This window comes from Malurus melanocephalus, unplaced genomic scaffold (assembly GCF_030028575.1).
Source record: "Malurus melanocephalus ecotype Western Australia unplaced genomic scaffold, MMel_1.1 scaffold_21, whole genome shotgun sequence".
Taxonomy (NCBI): Eukaryota; Metazoa; Chordata; class Aves; order Passeriformes; family Maluridae; genus Malurus; species Malurus melanocephalus.
The window spans coordinates 3,818,016-3,834,120 of record NW_026623253.1 but is presented as its reverse complement, the minus strand read 5'-3'; the positions used below and the strand labels follow the sequence as shown (position 1 = coordinate 3,834,120).

Sequence of the window (16,105 nt, the reverse complement as noted above, 5' to 3'; positions counted from 1 at the left end):
AAATATAAATTAGCTAAAGCAATATCATTGTTCCTTCTTTTTGCACAGTGGTAGAACAGAACAGGCCTTGTTAGATTGCCCTTTTTATAAAGTGATCAGATAGCAGAGGGGTGACAGAACTTTAAAATTSAAGTCATTCAGAATATAACAAATATGAAAGATAGCAGTCTCACAGGGCATTAGTGGGATCCAGTAAGCAAGGTTAAAAAAATATATGAGGTGGAAATGCATAACAAATTGTGTGGTTCAGAAAGATAGAAACACCTCTTTCACAGCTAGTGATGGTTGCCATTCATTGTAAATGACAATAGAATCTTCTCTGGTTTAATTTGATTGATGAGTTCTCAGCCAGCTATAAAAAATCCATTTTCATGACAAATGCCTTCCCACCCACAGATCAACAGTGTCAGATGTAGCTAAAAGTTGTTCCTGAGTTTCCTTTGGACTCGCTTTACTTCAGCTAACAATGTAGTGGTCAATTCAGATGTCATGAAACSGAAACAACCGAAAAATGGAACCACCCACATTCTTTCACAATGATGAGCTCCTACAGAGCAGTGAGAATACTATATTTTAAGGGTTTTTTTTTAATATGACTAGTCACATGACCACTGTGWTTACATTCTCTGGATTTTGTGCATTGTACGTCTCTGAGCTTGGGGAAGAACTTAATGACTGTAACAGCCTTTACTAGTAAAGACTCTTCTGGAACAGAGCCCATAGTTGTGCTCTGGAGTGATGGAGCCATGGCCTTATTTTCTGGACTGGGCAATTCAAAAGACCCTTGCAAAGCTTAGTGAAATCCTGGTGAAGCTGTAACAAAGCAAGTTTMTAGATGAGTTACCTTTTACGAAGCAAATTAAATTATCAGTGATTCTCTGCATGGTCTCTCATATGTCATTTGAGAAAACTTTGAATTGTTCATTCAGATACCCTGCTAATTACTGAACTTTTAACACAATATATTATCTTCCCCCAGGCTTTACAAAAGCCACATTTCATACAGCTCCTATAATCAGTAARTCACAAAGTCTCTTCTGGTAGAAAACATTAAGAAAAACAAGAGTGATTTGAAAGCTGGATGAAATACTGTTTGGTAACACAGATAAAAACCAAACTTTATGCTTTTTTGAGTAGTTATCATTAGGAACTTTTTCAGATGATGAACAGATTTGCATATTTTAAATTTTAGTTCACTAACATGTCCATAAATGATTTGTGAAAATGTCAGGTGCAAAACTATTAGCTGAGCGAAGAAAACGTTATGAGAAACTGAAAACCCTGATTTATCAACTCATGCAAAATTGAACTTTTAATATACAAAAACTTATGGATTAAACTTTGAACTTATTTGTAATACTTTTACATAGGATGCAATTTTCTATGGGAAAGATGAGGTCTTTTCCCTTCTCCAAACGCAAAAATGCAGCCCATTTATAATTAAAAGGTTTTGAGCTTCTGATTTGCCCATCAGGCAGTTTGTGCACTAAGTAATTTTGTGTTGCTGAAATCGCYGCAGGAGAATACACAGTGGAAACAATGGGAAGTTGGGCAAAATCAGAGGAACTTGGTTAACATTAGGTATGTAAATTAACCTATTGATTTAACTTCTTTATGGAGTTACATTCTAATCCTTATTTTAGAAAGCATGGAATTTAGGACTCCAAACTGGAATACATAATTTAGTGCTTTTACGTGGTTTGATATGACAGCCTGCAGTCACACACATGATTTTCATACAGCAACCTCACAGCAGGGCATTTACAAAACACACTTTTACAAAATGTCATGCATAAATCAGAAATTATAGAAAGCACACACCATTAGCTCCTTTGTGCAATTTTCCTGTAAATTTTGATTGAAATTGACGTAAGATACACTGGTTTTCAGTGCCATACAGCCTTAAGCTCCATAAAGACACCTAAGGTCAAAGGAACAGAGGAATTATTTTTTTTCTTCATGTATCTCCAAAATTGCAGCAGTTGGGACAACTCCTAAACAAGCTTTTGAAAATGTGGGTAGTAACTCTAGTTCTTGTAGATTTTCTGTGGAAAATGGTAAATTTARCAATTATTTGGGTTAGTTTTTCCACTGAAACACAATAATTGTTATCAGAGTCTAAGCTTMTATATGTACAGAGTATATTCTATGAAGTGCTGTATTTCAGACTCGGGTTGCATATTCCTTGACTTTGACAGAGTAACTGTTTTCTTTCACCATGAATCTTGGCAATCAGCTCTGAGCTATCYAGAGAGATGAGTTTTTCCAAGTTTGTGAGTTTGTGATCATCTGGGGGCTTTCAGCTTATGTCATTGTACCTTGTTTATGAAGGGCTGTTTTATTTTGTTTTCTTGCAAGTATCACTAATCATGATTGTGGGAGTCTGCATTTGGATGGGGAGTAGGTTGTCAATGCTTTGTAAACCCCATCATTGTAAAGCTTCCCTGATATCCCTGTAGATTCTCTGCCACAGAATTTGTGATACGCCCTTGACTTAAAGGATATATGTAYTTGAATTGACGTCAAAAAAAGTAAAATGAGCTGCATGAATCCATTRTTTCCCCCCCAACCTTTTCCATGAGTATATATGTGCTTTCTTTTGAGAGACTTGGCAATGTCAAAAAAATATAATTACTTTAAATACAATAGAGAATACCATTTCAGAATAAAACATTTACTTCTTAAAATTAGAAATTAATCGTCTCCTTGATTTGTATTTTGAAATAGTAAACTTTTTGAAGTTCAGACCAAATTTTACTCTTGAGAGAGAATATCCTATTTCTTTTGATCCAAAGTGATTTGTTGTTTGGGGGTCAGAAGGGAAGAAGGAATGATTTCAGAACTGACAGACATGAATTCAGAAGTATTGTAAAAAGCAGTCATTTTGCTTTGAATGAAATTGTAACCTGGAATTACCAACTCTTTAGTCATAAACATTTTTTTGTCACACGACATATGTGAAATGAAGCAAGTATTTAATGTTTATCATGGCACAATTTGGACATGAGAAGATAAGAAGGGAGAAGGCAGGCATAACACCCTTCCCCCAATTTTTTCTTAGATCCTCTCTTCCTTCCAGCAAAGCTAAGGGGAGTCAGTGCCTACAGCCTGTATCCACAGCTCTGCCTGCTTCCCTGCACCAAACCTGCTGTCTTTCCAATCAGTGCAAAATTGCCACTCACTAAAATCACAATTGCATCAAACCAGTAGCCTGCTTTCAAGGGGAAAATCCCTGCTGTTCCCACCCCTTTTATCTCTAACACCAGAAACCCTTTTCTTTTTTTTTCCCCAGTYAGTGACAGCAGGGCAGGATACCTCCCTAATGTCTATTCAGCAAAGTCAGAACAACACACTGGGAGAAGAACTGCTGAAATTGCTGGGTCAAAATTAAGCTCTTAAAATTGCATTTGAAAAATTGGCTCTTGGATTCTGAGAGGCAATCAAATGTTATCCTTTTCAGTGTCATCTCACTCCTTTTCATTCGGCTACTAGTGAAGCTGCTTTTATATCAAGAAAAGCCTTTGGAATCAGAAGAAAAACTGATCTCTGTATATGTTATCTATGAGAATACTTTTTAATAACTCAGTTAATATGAATTGATGCTGAATCCATTAATGCATTCTTTGAGGTACTTTTTTAAAACATGTAATTTTAAAATTTTTGTATCTTATTGCAGGAGAAGTAAGTACTGCATAGTTCCTCTAGCAATGTAAAGAAAATAGTCCTGAATATGTCAAAGTGGGAAAAAGCCACACGGAAATTRTATTTATAGCACTGATTTCCGTTGTACCACTGGAGGAGTCAGAAGGAAAAGGAGTGTATAAAATCTATACATGTGTTAGTTGCTCTCTCATTTTTTTGCTTTCATATTGGGAAGCCAGAAAACAGTAACTGCAACACATGCTGGCATGTGTAAATGTGGTAGCTGGCAGAAAAAAATAAAGAAATCTCTGTTTAAATGTGTGTGATGAAGTCTGAGGATGATTTGAAAATAATATTTCAAAACGCATGCCTGACAGATCTGTGATAAGATTTATTTTAATGGCTTGTTTCTGTTTTAAAGGCCAGCAAAAAAAGGCACAYGAGCTTGTGCTGTGGTTAAGAACAGCAGGGACCCCAGCTCCCAGTAACTGGGGAAGGGATGAGCTCTGAGCATGCTGTCCCAAAGCTGGCTGGTATCCAGGTTGTTTCCTAACACAATCAGGAGTAGCCTCAGCCTTGTGCTGGTTTGTGCTGGAGAGTGTCAGCAGCTCCTTCATCTCTTCCTTCATCCCTTCCTCCAGTCTCTCATGCCAACAAGGATCTGCTGTCAGAGGTTTCTTGAGGCATTGTAGGCAAGTCCGACCCAGCCATAAGTATGTAGGGAGGTCATCCCTGTCTCATCAAGGCATTGTGGGGGGTAAATATATTATGTATTGCAAGTTGTCCATTACTTCAATAAGGAAGCCATATAAACAGCTCTGGCAGATAAGAAGTTATCTTACTCTTCCTTGTTATCACCTGGAAGCTATGTAAAACATAGATAACATTTAGAGATATTAGTAAAGATGTTTGGAGACAATTTCAAGCAGCACTGAGGACTATAAATTGGGAACTTGTCTCTCTTAATGATTCCCCATTATATACCAAGAACAGATTTCTCTTTTATTTTAAGTCCATATGCCAAAATAAATACTGTGAAGAACTGTATCATTGAAACTGCATCTAYATCTATATTGGAAAGAAGAAGCATTATAACTGCTTGGAACAGATTTTCTTTATAACCAACATTTTCTTCTGTTAATGAAACTTACCTTCTTATTTTGCAGCTTGCAGGCCTGGATTCTATAAAGCATTTGCTGGAAATGTGAAGTGCTCCAAGTGCCCTCCACACAGTTTGACTCACATAGAAGCCACTTCTGTCTGTCAGTGTGAGAAAGGTTATTTCAGAGCTGAGAAGGACCCACCAACTATGGCATGTACCCGTAAGTCTGATCATTACCGGTGTCTGCAATTCTGTTGACTCATTTATTTGGTTCTGTATTTAAAAAAAAACCAAAACACCCAAAAAACTATGAGTCTATACATTTTGTGAAGAATCCCATTTAAGTTTACCAAAAGAGATTTTTAAAATCCAAATTCAAACAGTTTCGTCTGTATTACTGTTTAGTCTAGATAGCCCTAAACATACCTTTGTTTCCTAGTTTGGTGACTTTTTAACTTGCAGTTCTGAGATATAATAGGAGGACTGTAATCATTGTCATATAGATAACAATGTAGTGCTTTCACTACCAATACTTTGCTTCTTATGTGCTTGAAAATATGCTTGATGCAAAAACTTTAGAAAATCTGGAGCCATGTGTGTTGGTTTTGCTTGGCCCAGTTTTTGGAAGTGGGGGGGCCAAAAAGATGGCWCCTGTGAGAAGCTTCTGGAGGCTTCCACCATGTCCAGCAGAGCCAATTGCTGTTGGCTCTGAGGATGATGGACATGCCACTGACCCAACCTGGGCCAATTGAAGATGGTGGTTACACCTCTGTGAAAACATATTTAAGAAGAAATCAAAACAAAGGGTGTACACAGTACTGCAGCCCATGGTGGCCATGGTGGAGCAGGCTGTCCCCATGCAGCCCATGGGGTCCACAGAGGGTGCAGAGATCCACCCACAGCCCATGGAGGAGGGAGGTCCCCACACCGGAGCGGGCGGACACTGAGAAGGGGCTGTGTCCAGCAGGAGAGCCATGGAGAGAGAGGCCTTGGTCCCGAAATGGAACAGCCTGGCCTTGGGCCTGCACCCAGGGGATGAGGGACTCACGGTGCAGCAGTTTTGGGGTGACTGTCTGCCCATGGGGGGACTCACGATGCAGCAGATGTGTGTGGACTGCTGCTCGTGAGAGTGGAACCGCGCCGGAGAGGTTCACAGAGAACTGTCTCCYGTGGGAGGGACCCCACGGCAACACAAGGGAAGGATCCTCTCCCTCAGCAGCTGCAGATCGATCCGGTGATGAACTGACCAACCCCACACCCTGAACCGACCAACCCCACAGCCTGAACTGACCAACCCCACACCCCGAACTGACCAACCCCACASCCTGAACTGACCAACCCCACACCCTGAACTGACCATCCCCACACCCTGAACTGACCAACCCCACACCCTGAACTGACCATCCCCACATCCTCAACTGACCAACCCCACACCCTGAACTGACCGACCCCACACCCTGAACCGACCAACCCCACACCCTGAACTGACTGACCCCACACCCTGAACCGACCAACCCCACACCCTGAACTGACTGACCCCACACCCTGAACTGACCGACCCCGCACCCTGTTCCCCCCTCCGCTGCTTTGTACTGTCGGTGGGAAGGGGGGAAGGAGTGGGGAGAAGATCGTTGTCTTAGAGGGTTGTATTTTATTTCTCATTCTCCTCCTCTGACTTTGGTAGTAATAAATTCACTTCATAATTTAAGTGGTGCCTGTTTTGTCCATCAAGCGTTTTCTCCCCGCTCCTTATCTCAACTCATGAGCCCTTTTGTTAGTTTTTTTTTTTTTTTTTTCTCTTCGCTTTCCTCTACCCAGTGGTGGTGGGGGAGAGCGAATGAGCCAGTGTTGTGGGTGCCTGGCATTTGGCCAGAATTCCAAACCACGACACTATGTAAAGAAAAAACTGATATAGCATGCTTTGCTGTCTCCTCAGATTTAAATGAAAGTATAAAACAAATATAATCCAACATAATCAAATAACAAGAAAACTGTCTTAAAAGAGTAAACAGTTTTAAACAGGAAAAATAATTATCCAATCAGAATAAGATATAATTAAGACCCCTTGCACCATCTCTTTCTTTTAACAGTTATTCTGTCTTATGCAACTGTGATAATGAGTATTCATCAGATTTTTTTATGTATTTTAGAATACATAATTTTGTGATTTTTGACTAACCTAAATTTGTTTTAAGACACATCTGATGTCCAGCAATCTGGGGGCAGAAATTCTGAGGAGGGATCTTTATTAGTTTGATCAATTGCCTTAGGTCTAAGAACTTAAAGCATAAGTTTTCTTACCACTTAATAAAACATTTCTCATGGATTTTCATTCGTGGTTCATTACTCACTGGGATTTATTTATTGATTGTAAAGCAGCTGTATCTGTTTTATCTCAAAACTAGAAACAAACTGCAGCATTTAAAAATCTGTGGGTGAAATACTATGTTTAYACAGAATAGGCTATTAAAGACTGTTTGCAAATTCCTCTAAAATACCCAGGTTTTGGTATAACAATTAATTCTTTTGATCGAGGATTTGATCTTAGTACTTTTTGTGACACAGTTAAGAAAATTCTAAARGAATTAGCATGTAAAGTGTATGAAGTATGTTAACAGATTAAGTATACAAAGATTTTAAGAGATAAAAACCCARAGAGAAAGTGCTTTTACAATAATCATTGGTATATAGCTGTATTTTGGGATGTCTTATGCAGCATCACATAAAAATAACTGAGCTGACAGAACTGAGCTAYTTCCTCTGGTCTTCCTGCTTTTTCCAGACAATGGACTGAGAAAATTGGGAATATACCTGATAATTTGAAGCTGMTTGACAAATTGATAGGCATTGAGGTCATTACATAGACCAAGACATTGTTCATCCACTTCATGAGGGTGATGGTCACTAAAAATGGCACTCCTCAGATCCAAGGCACTTAGAAAATGGTCTGATCTAACCAGAAGGTTTTCAGAGGGGAAAGGTGAGCCCCAGCCTCTGGATACTTTGGGGGCTCAGGGTTCAGAGAGCATCTCCCCCAGCCCCAGCTCACTCCAGAGCAGGACACACAGGCCTGGCATTGTGCACAAAGGATGTGAGGCTTCCTGCAGGAAAATGGTGAAATGGAAAATGGTGATTACAAATAATTCCACTCCAAATAGTGCCTCAAGCACAGGCCATTAAAAACTTACTCCCAGAACCAACACATCCCAGGCATTCTTGACAGTTTCATGCTTAGGAAGAGAATTTCACTCATGCATTATGCAGATGGGGTTCCATATTATTTATAAATCATTGATTTTTCATCGCTGAGTGTTCTTTGARAAAATGTACATGGTGTATATTTCATGGGTACATGTACATGTTTCAGGGTACAATTTTAAGCCCTGATTCCCTGCTATGTTAATAAGGTAGGGAGGAGAGTGAGAGCCTTGTGGCATCAGAGTGCTGGTACCTGACCACCCTGGTGCTTCCTCAATAAATGTGAGTGCAGAGAGCTGCTTTGGCTGAAAACTGTCAGGAGAAACTTGTTGCCAGACCTCTCCATTCCTGCTGAGGGTGTCAGCCAAAGCAACCATGTGAGTGGAGTCAGGGCAGAAATCAACCACAACAGGAGTATCAGTGCCCCATTTCACCTCAACTTGAGAGAAAGAAGAAATAAAGGAGACCGTGAACCAGAGAAATTTTGGTTTCTGCCTTGCTCTTGCTCCCGTGCTGCCCTGCATTCTCCCATTCAGCCCAGGCTGCAAGGTATCAGTCGTTCATTGATTGTCACAGCAGATGTGTTCATCTTACACCTACAATGATGATTATTTTGCTAATTGTCAGCTCTGCAAATGACACTGAAACTCCTGACAGGCAGACTGTGYTCTTGACTTGCACATCAGCAGTAATGAAGAGTCCTCAGGCCAAATTATTCCTTAAGTGATATCTTTAGCCCCACTGCTTTCAAATTAGTCTCTCAGTTATTAAAATTATTTTCCTGTCATAAATACAACCTCACTGCCTTCGGTGGATCTGTGCAGATGTAATCATTTAAATTTAATAGACAAAGGTAGAGATATGAGTGAATTTAGATTGTTCCTTCTAAACTGTCATGCTTTACTATAATTAAAAGAGTTGAAAAGTTTCAAGAAAATGAGGAAATTTGACTATATAGAGAGAAAATGCTGTGCAGAAATGAAATACCATTTTTACATAACCACCTTTGGGGCAAATCTCCATTTACGATGTTAATTTTTAAATTTGTATCTTGACATATGAGACAGAMAAAAGAAATATAAACTTTTCTTAAGATTTTTGAAATGAGAGTTATTCTTAAATGAAACACAGAATGAATAGTGGATTCCCCTTACAAATTTCTTCATGTTCAAACATTTTGACTGATTATATTGATGCCCATTTTATTTGCTCCCCCATGTCCTACAAGGTAATATGCATAAGATAYGTAAATATTTTATTCTCTCTTTTCATTCCTGTATAGAGTTAGGCAGTATGGGATTAGGCAGTACTCCTCACTCCACAACTCTTCCTCAGTCCTGGGAAACTTGCAGATGCAGCATAGGAAAAAAAAAACCACCTTGATTTAAGACAGGAATCCACTTTTTTCAAGATGAGCTTCAAATCCACTTTGATTAATTCTATGAAAGTTCTGTGTGCTTTTGCAAAATGGTACAGCTCCCATTTTCACTTTATGTAGCTGCATTTTGTTACAAAAGAGTGCTCATTTTGCAGAACACCATAATAGAAATCTAATTTCAAAAAGAGGAATGAAAATTGCATTAGAATATATTGTTAATCTCCTTCTCCTAGACTCTTTTCATTTGAGTTACACTTCTTATCAATCTCTTGCTGCTACACTTTCTTCTTACTGTATTTCTTTGCCATATGCAAGTACTTTATCAGTGATCTCTCTGCATATGCAGTGAGCAACAAATAGCACCATATCTAATCCCTGTCTGATTACTCTGTACATAAAGTCTAACATTCCCCACTCTAACGTAATTGGATGAATTGATCCATCTTTTCAAGGTCAGGCAGCTTTATACTGGTTGTCTGAGTTGTCTGAATGCATCTCTTTTAAGGTTATGCTTGAACAATTTGAACCTGACAAACTTATGCTCTGTTCAATAACCTCTGCCACAAGGTATATCCTCGTTTTTTGAGTCAACAGTGTATTTCAGCAGCAGAAACAGGCAACACACTTAAAGTCTCTGACTCTACTGCCTCTGTTTTTATTTATATATTTATATTTATTTTTAAATATATATGTATTTTTATTTATTTGTATTTTATTTTTTATTATTGTATTTTTATTTATATTTATTTATATATTATATGTATATTTATTTTTTATTATTGTATTTTTATTTGTATTTTTATTTATTTGTATTTTAAATATATATGTATTTTTATTTATTTGTATTTTTTTATTTATATTTAAATATATATGTATTTTTATATACTTGTTTGCAATTTATCGTTAAACTCAGACTTGGGGTTTGTTTTGCAGTCATTGGCTTCTGTTTTCCTGCCTGCTTCAGAGGAATAGAATAAGTAATTCTGAAAAGGAAAAAATGTAATTCCACATCAAGTGAAACAATTTATCTATGCCACATAGAGATATAAATAAATATATATTAAAAAGCAATTATAAACTCAAGGGGCACAGCCAGATGCTGATTCTGAATATTCTAAGGTGATTCTTTGCCCTTCGGTTGTAAATTCAGTAGTCAAATAACACAAAGTTCTAGGAGTCCAATAATGTATAATGGACAGTTCTCACTTAAAAAGSAACAAATATTTTTTCTAGAATCTTTCTTCTTCACTCTCACATGTGTAAAATACTGCATTGCCTCACCAGACTTCTGCAGTGCTGGGTTTGCTCCTCTTCCTTCCATAGACAGGAAAATGCACTTTGCCTTCACAGAGGAATAGGATGTGTAAAACAAGAAGAGGTGCAAAGCACTGTGTGAGGAATAAACTCAGCTCTGTTTCTTTCAGAGTAGACCTGCTGATTTCACCATAAGACATCTACGCCAGTCTCATCCACAGAAAGTGTCACAATGCTTCCTCACTGTAATTTGTAAATTAAGCAGAAAACATTGCTCATGCTCTGGCTGCMTTCCATCTCAGCAGAAGATCTGCATGTTTTCGTAATGCTCATCCATCTGAATTGTATCTTATTCTTTTGCATAAAATTCAAAGTAATGAATTTTGCTGTGAGGAAAGGATCCCTTATTTTCACCAATATACTTGTTTTCCTTAAAAATCAATATAAGGAAAACCCCGAGAGCTTTGCATACAGATGTCTGCAGAAGGCTTATTGCTGCCAGGTTTTTCCAATGTGTCAAATAATCTTTGTCTAATTTATAAATGATAACAAAGCAATCAGGCCACATTCATAAAAGCCCAGTGACACATAATTTAGCTGAATCTGAGGATTAGAATTAATTGTCTCTCTTTGTTCCAAGTTCTAAATCTTAGTAAATGATTCACTGCATGTCATTACAGCTTAATATTTGCATGAAATCACAGTTTAACTGGCATAATTTAACAGCAATTAAAAAGCTATTTCATCCTCATGCAAATTGGCATAGGGGCCTTGAGTATGAAGTGTGTTTGAGGGTTTTTTCTCCATTTGCAAGAGGACAGTAATATCTTTTAAGACACCTCTAAGATAATTGATAATGTTTACCTTTTCATTGAAATGTGAATGTACAATAATGCGTGTTTTAAATTGAGGATTAAGTCCCAAATCATGACCATAAAAACCTTCAGCCTCTAGTGCAAATGAAAAAAAAAAAAATACTTTTAGAAGTGTTTTATTTACTGTACTGRTTCTTCTATAGATGCCATTCCATATAGTACAAGGAAAATCTTATAGAAAACTAAAATCCAGACAAAGCCAGGCAAAACTCTCCTATTGCCCAGATTCATATTAATTCCTGTTTGGGCCTGCAAAAATTGATGAAATAATATTAAACAAATCATGAGTTATGATGACCCATTGTCATAACATCTATAGTTTATGAAAGATTAGATTTAAGCCAGTTTTAAAACACTGAYTCCAATCCTTCAAGCAATTACACAGATGCTTAGTTTTAAGTGCATGAGTATTACCAATTATTTCAAGGGGATTACTGATCCACTTAAAGTTATGCACATATGGAAGTGCGATTACAGCTCATCCTCCATGTTCCTAAAACTCCTCCRTAGTTTTAACWGTGGGAATTTGTTWAGACCCTGTCATTATTTAATTCTCRCAGCATGGTTTTAGACGAAACATAATTATTCCTGTGTTCTGAACAGGAATAATAAGAATTGAAGCTGAAGTAATGKKWGCTGGTTTTAGCTTATTCTGATTTCAGGACTATTTTCCAGAATAGCTAGAGCCATCGTTGTCACAGTGGTTTTGTGGGAAGTTTGGTGATCTTTTAACTCTGAACTCAGGACAGATACACATGTTAATAAGCGCTCATCCATTCAAAAGATTTTAAACTTCCTTATCCACTAAAAAAATGCAAGGTAGTCCAACACTTTCATATATTTTAATTATCAAGTGCTTGAAAACCAGCAGATAACTCATCATTTACTTCAGGGCAACATTAATTATAACGAAAACATATTCTCTTATTAAAAATTAMAARTAAATACCAGAAATGAAAAAGAAACTGAAGTGCCGTTCACAGAAAAGCTTAATGTTTATTAGTTCACATTATCACTCCCACACCATATTAACTTTTTTATTTACAAGCATTCCAACCTTTCCACCCACACTTATGCCATGTAAGTAAATAAAAAGCCTCACTTAAAAATTATGAATGTTGCAGYCTGTTACCAAAATTAGTTGGTGTCATTTGCAAATCTTTCTTGTAGTCTTTAGRCTGCTTAAGAAACACAAAAAAGCTTGCTCAAAGTTTGACCAGTGTCTCAATCAAAACTTTATGCCTAAGTCCTGTTGGCAGGTTGTATAAATCATCAAAAGCTGCAAAGCAAGCTGAAAGTCTTCCAAGTTCTGCTAAGCGTTGGTGAAGCCCTGTGATTTTATTGAGAGCTGAGAATATAATGCTTATTCAACCCATTCAGCCCAAAAATCCCAGAGGTCAGCAGTTGGGTTTACCACAGTCATCTCACATATGTCAAAACCTGGAGTATAAGGCCTCACATTTTTCCAAGTCTGTGTTTCTTATCATAATTTTTATTTTTTGATYATGTCTGTCCAAAATGGTTTTGAAAACCATACATCTCTAAGTTCTTGGTTGAAACGTGTTAAGTGGAAGAATAATATAATGTAGGAAAATTAGATAAGATTATTCAGATACCATGTAACATTTCCTACCTTTTCTTCCCCCTCTCATTAATTCCTCTCTGAAAARTAATTAGGTGGTAAAGTTCTTTCATCAGACTGTGGAAGCTGATATGGAATCATAGAATTAGAGAAYCATTAAGGTTGKAAAGACGTCCAAGATCATCAAGCCCAACCWTTGACCAATCACCACYTTGTAAATTAGACCACAGCACTAAGTGCCACATCACGTCATTTCTTGAACATTTCCAGAGAATTCCATTTCACCACCTCTGATGGCATTAAATTCCAAAGCCTGGCTACCCTTTCTGTGAAGAAGTTCTTGATGTTCAACCTGAACTTCATCTGACACAGCTTGAGGCCATTTCCCCTTGTTCTGTCACTTGTTCCYTGGGAGAAGAGACTGATCCCCACCTGGCTACACTCTCCTTTTAGGGAGGGGAAGTAAAAAGGTCCCTCTCTTCTTCTGCAGGTTGACCCCTGCCCTGATTTCCTCAGCCCCTCTTCATCAGCCTTGTGTTCCAGACACTTCCCCAGCTCCATTCCTGTCTCTGGATATGCTCCAGCCCCTCAATGCCTTTCTTGAGGGGCCCAGAATTGGACACAGGACTCGATATGCCTCCCCAGTGCCTGGTATAGGGGGACAATCACTAGATCACTACATATATTTTTATATATAAATATATCTATATCTATATCTAAAGCCTCGGATGATTTCATGTGATCCTACACAGTAAGTCAGCAAACAGCTTAAAACTTGTTGGACATGCCTTGACTATTGTGTGATGTGTGGGAAATTGGAAATGGGTCACTTGTGCGTCATCTGAYAGTGTACAGACCTCTAGCTGTACCACCTGCTTGTTGAATGCGAGTTTCCCTGCACTCTGCCCACAGCATTCTTTGCATTCCTCCTCATAGCCCTAAAGAAGTACCTTCTTTCCTGCTTTCTGATCATCCTTTTAGTCCTTTAAGTTGCAAGGTTGATGTCTTCACTGTAATCCCGAGGCTGATGAGACAACAGGAGGGAAAGAAAGAAAACTTGTAAACTGTCTCTTGTGCTTAATAGTGTTGGCYTGTTGCCACCCAACTCTGTTAATGAACAGCAGCAAAGAAATCTCTGGGGATAAGCAGTGAAGGATAGAAAGAAATATCTGGCACTGCAGAACTAATACAAACAGTTTTACCTCTTGTAGTTATTCCAAAGCTGTTATTTATTTATTACTCAATTTGTCTCTTATAAAACATTGAAGATTTTAAGTCTCAGAAAAGCCTACCTTACTAGACATAAAATAAGAACTCTACCCCATTATTCCACAGCACCAAGAGCCATTTATTGTAAATTTTTGTTATCTAGTCTAGGTTTAACATTCCTAAGTCATTTTTGTATGCCCTTAATTATTTCTGAATCAATTCTAAGTTATATAGATTACTCAGCTTTTTATGATCTCACAAACTTATTATTACTGCTTTTTTTAACAATTGTCTTTAGATAATTTTTAAATTAAATCTGTTATTGAAACATAAACATTTTATCTTTTATTTGTAAATAATTGCCTTAGGACTAATCAATTTTGAATTTATTTTCTTATTCTCCAAACTAGACAAAAGTAGCTTAACAGGCTTTCCCCTCCTCTGCAGGGCCACCTTCTGCTCCAAGGAATGTGGTTTTTAACATCAACGAAACAGCTCTGATGCTGGAGTGGAGCCCCCCGAGTGACACTGGGGGAAGGAAGGACCTCACCTACAGTGTCATCTGTAAGAAGTGTGGCTCAGATGCCAGCCAGTGCGAGATCTGTGGGGGTGGCATCCGCTTCATCCCCAGGCACACCGGGCTCATCAACTCCTCTGTGACCGTGCTTGACTTCGTGTCGCACGTCAACTACACCTTCGAGATAGAAGCCACCAACGGGGTCTCGGAGCTGAGCTTCTCCCCCAAGCAGTTCACAGCTATCACAGTCACCACAGACCAAGATGGTAAGTGCCAACACTCTGTGTCTGTCGCTGTCCCTGTCACCTGTGCACTCACTGTGGGGATCCTTTGTTTCTTGGAAGTCTGGGTCAGCTAATTAGGGTGTTGTGCAGATTGMTAAATGTTTTTAAGTGCTTTCCAGAGGACTTTCGGTTTCTGCTGATGAGGGCATTAAATACTTTTGGCACTTGGCCCTTGACCCCATTACACAGGGCACAAACCCATACCATTCTGTTTAAAATTAAGTGCAAGCTTTAGCCCTCTGAGATTAGCTATGTTAGTGGTTCATCAGGATTGGAGTCTGTCTGGTGCTTTTGTGATTTCACTTTTGTGAGAGTAAAACACCACAGGTTATCCATTACAACTCCTCAATTCAAAGGCAAAGTGAAAATGAACTCTTTGGTCTGTGTTTCATGGTACATTTAATACAGCATGCCTCATTCTAAGATACTTCTGCATCTCTTTGGGTCATTTCCACAGGTGAGCTGTCCCAATATTTTTTATTCCTTTAATTGTTAACGTTGYATTATTGTTTTGAGCTTTTTCTTCCCCCCATTTCGGTTTGAATTCATGTCCTAGGTGAATCTTTGTGATAGACATGGGAAACTAAAAGAGCTCTCAATTTTTGTTTATTTCTGCAACTTTTTCTTCTTTAGAAGTACTTACTGTGCTAGGAAACAGCATCATAGGTTACTAACAATGCAATCCATATAGCACTGCTGTCTTCTGGCTTGTGTAACTGGAGACAAGAAGGTTATTTCAAAATTATCCCTTGCTGACATTTGTTCCAGAAATGCTTTTCACCTGCTGTGCAGTGACATTGCAACTGCAGCTGAAGTGTTTAATGTAGAACAGGAACTGAGCTGGCAGAACTACTGTTTGAGTAAAACACATTTGATAATATGTTTCTGCTTAGTAAAAGTGCTAATGTTTGGGAGCATCCTGTTACGTTCCACTTGTAGGAAGGCCCTGAGTCCTTTCCCTGATCATCCTAACAAAAATCTGCTTACCTGTGTATTTTGGGACGAGCAGTTTGTTAATGAGTAAGTGATGACTGGTTTGCCTTTGGGCATACAGAAATTAACAG

The 16,105-nt window shown here is 38.3% G+C and overlaps 1 protein-coding gene across 2 annotated transcripts in view; it reads left to right on the top strand.

Annotated features, from left to right (window-relative positions):
- Nucleotides 1-16,105, top strand: part of LOC130588942 (ephrin type-A receptor 6-like) — a 379,324-nt gene that overhangs the window by 177,650 nt on the left and 185,569 nt on the right. For both annotated transcript variants that reach the window (XM_057389986.1, XM_057389987.1), the window contains 2 exons: nucleotides 4,809-4,964; nucleotides 14,688-15,023. In XM_057389986.1, the coding sequence (XP_057245969.1) occupies nucleotides 4,809-4,964; nucleotides 14,688-15,023 (492 nt within the window). The remainder of the gene's footprint in view (nucleotides 1-4,808; nucleotides 4,965-14,687; nucleotides 15,024-16,105) is intronic.